The sequence below is a fragment of the Sus scrofa genome, unplaced genomic scaffold (assembly GCF_000003025.6).
Source record: "Sus scrofa isolate TJ Tabasco breed Duroc unplaced genomic scaffold, Sscrofa11.1 Contig740, whole genome shotgun sequence".
NCBI lineage: Eukaryota > Metazoa > Chordata > Mammalia > Artiodactyla > Suidae > Sus > Sus scrofa.
The window spans coordinates 307846-310137 of NW_018085303.1; the positions used below are offsets into that span (position 1 = coordinate 307846).

The window sequence follows — 2292 nt, forward strand, 5'->3', positions numbered from 1 at the left end:
GTGTGTGTGTGTGTGTGTGTGTGTATGCAATGAATCATACTTTTATGAGAGTAAGGAAGGAATCAAATACTCAGACATATTCAGAAAATAGCTTTTTATTTTTTTTAATTTTATTTTTTTGTCTTTTTGCTATTTCTTGGGCCGTTCTCATGGCATATGGAGGTTCCCAGGGTAGGGGTCTAATCGGAGCTGTAGCTGCTGGCCCATGCCAGAGCCACAGCAATGCGGGATCCGAGCTGCATCTTTGACCTACACTACAGCTCACGGCAACACCAGATCCTTAACCCACTGAGCAAGGCTGGGGATTGAACCTGCAACCCCATGGTTTCTAGTTGGATTCGTTAACCACTGTGCCATGAAGGGAACTCCTTTTTTTTTTTTTTTTTTTAAATGAGAGAAATTCTGTATTCCTGAGAGAATACATATATAAATTTTTATGTCATTTCTCTGTATTTTTAAGAATTTCTTTTGATGATGCACCCAGGACTTTCTTTAGTGCATCTTTCATGTCTTTGTTCTGAAGGCTGTAGATCAGAAGATTAAAGAATGGGGTTGCCATGCAGTAAAATAAGGTTACAAATTTCTGTGTCTCAGGATGGGTCCTGGAGCCTGGACTCACATACATTACCATGACTGAGCCATGGAACAGTGAAACCACCAAGAAATAGTAGGCGCATGTAGAAAAAGCTTTGTTCCTGCCTGAGCCAGCTGGAACCTGAAGTACAGCTCGCAAAACCAACGTGTAGGACCCAAGAATGTAGAGAAAGATGATGAATATGATAAGAGAGCTTACAGTAGCACAAGTTAAGTAGTTTTGGGAACTGGGGCAAAGGACAGTGCCAGCAATGGTCCCAGGTCACAGAAAAAATGGTCAATGATGTTAGGGCCACAGAAGGGCACCCAGGACATGAGAACTGCAGGCATCAGTATAGATAGAAAGCCACCAGCCCAGCAGAAAACCACTAATTGGGCACAGAGATGATGAGTCATGATAGTGGGGTAATGCAGAGGTCGACAGATGGCAAGGAACCTATCAAAAGACACCACAGACAGAAAGTAACCCTCAGCAGCACACATGGAGAAGAAGAAGTAGAACTGGAGCAGACAGCCAGCATAGGAGATGCTCTTGGTCTGGGAGATGATGTTGGCCAACATTTTGGGCACGTCAGAACTGACATAGCAGATTTCTAGGAAGGAGAAGTTAGCCAGGAGGGTGTACATGGGTGTGTGGAGTTTCCGGCTTGACCACACGGCACAGATAATGGATGTGTTCCCCAGGAGGGTCAGAAGGTAGATGAGGGAGAACATGACAAAGAGGAGGATCTGGATGTCTCTGCGGCAGGGGAAGCCCAGGAGAATGAACTCACTCACAGACCCAGAGATATTATTGGCTTCTGAGATACTCATTCTTCTGATCTGTGAAGGGAATGAGCAATGGGACCATTATATTTGACATTTTCTCCCTCTTGAAAGTTATTTTTATTTCCTCTGACTCATATACACTCCTTTAATTCATGTTTGTGAAAGGGCTCCATATAGTTTTGAATTCAATAACTCATCTTCCAAGGATTAGGCTTAGCCCAGTGTGATCAGAGTTCTAAGAACCCGTTTGAACATGTTTATGCTCCCACAGCCCCCATTGTAACAGTTCCCATTTTTCAGAGTATTTATTTCACTGATGTCCTATAAAATGGTGTCCAAATTGTTTTTTCTGTTTGCATTTAAATTAATTCTTCCTTGATGTATAGTTTCATAATATACACTGTCATATATACATCTAATTTCTCCCTGTTGCAAAGAAAATTTTATTTAGAGAATTAGAATTTTGAAAAATTCTAAGAAAAATCAAAATTTAAATATAAAGTTGGATTAGGTGAGTACAAAAGGGTACCTTACACATTGTCAGTAACATATCTTCATGAGAGGTGTCCTGGATAACTCTGTTAACTGAAGCAGAGTGCTAAAGCAACTGCCACAAATTCCACTCTAACAAGAACCAATTAGCTTATTACACCTGGTATTTAACTTCTACTTGCTGGGAGACAGCTAATTTGATAACATAGAAAAAGGATCTTATTTGTCTTCACTCTTTGTCAGGAGATCCTTACTCTCAAATAGAAAAATAGTGAAGTTCCCCTTGTGGCTCAGCTATCCATGAGGATGTGGGTTCGATCTCTGGCCTTGCTCAGTGGGTTAAAGGATCTGGCATTGCAGTGAGCTGGCAGTGTAAGTTGCAGATGTAGATTGGATCAGGTGTTGCTGTGGCTGTGGTGTAGCCAGGACTCTGATTCG

The 2292-nt window shown here is 41.7% G+C and overlaps 1 protein-coding gene across 1 annotated transcript; it reads right to left on the reverse strand.

Moving 5' to 3' along the window:
• Positions 1–463: 463 nt before the first annotated feature.
• LOC100158192 (olfactory receptor 11H6-like) lies at positions 464–1437 on the reverse strand (the record flags this gene model as incomplete). The annotated part of the gene is given in 2 exon segments (XM_013978263.2): positions 464–813; positions 816–1437. Coding segments are annotated over 2 exon segments (942 nt in total), but the record flags the coding sequence as incomplete, so codon positions are not given.
• Between the last annotated feature and the right edge of the window lie 855 nt (positions 1438–2292).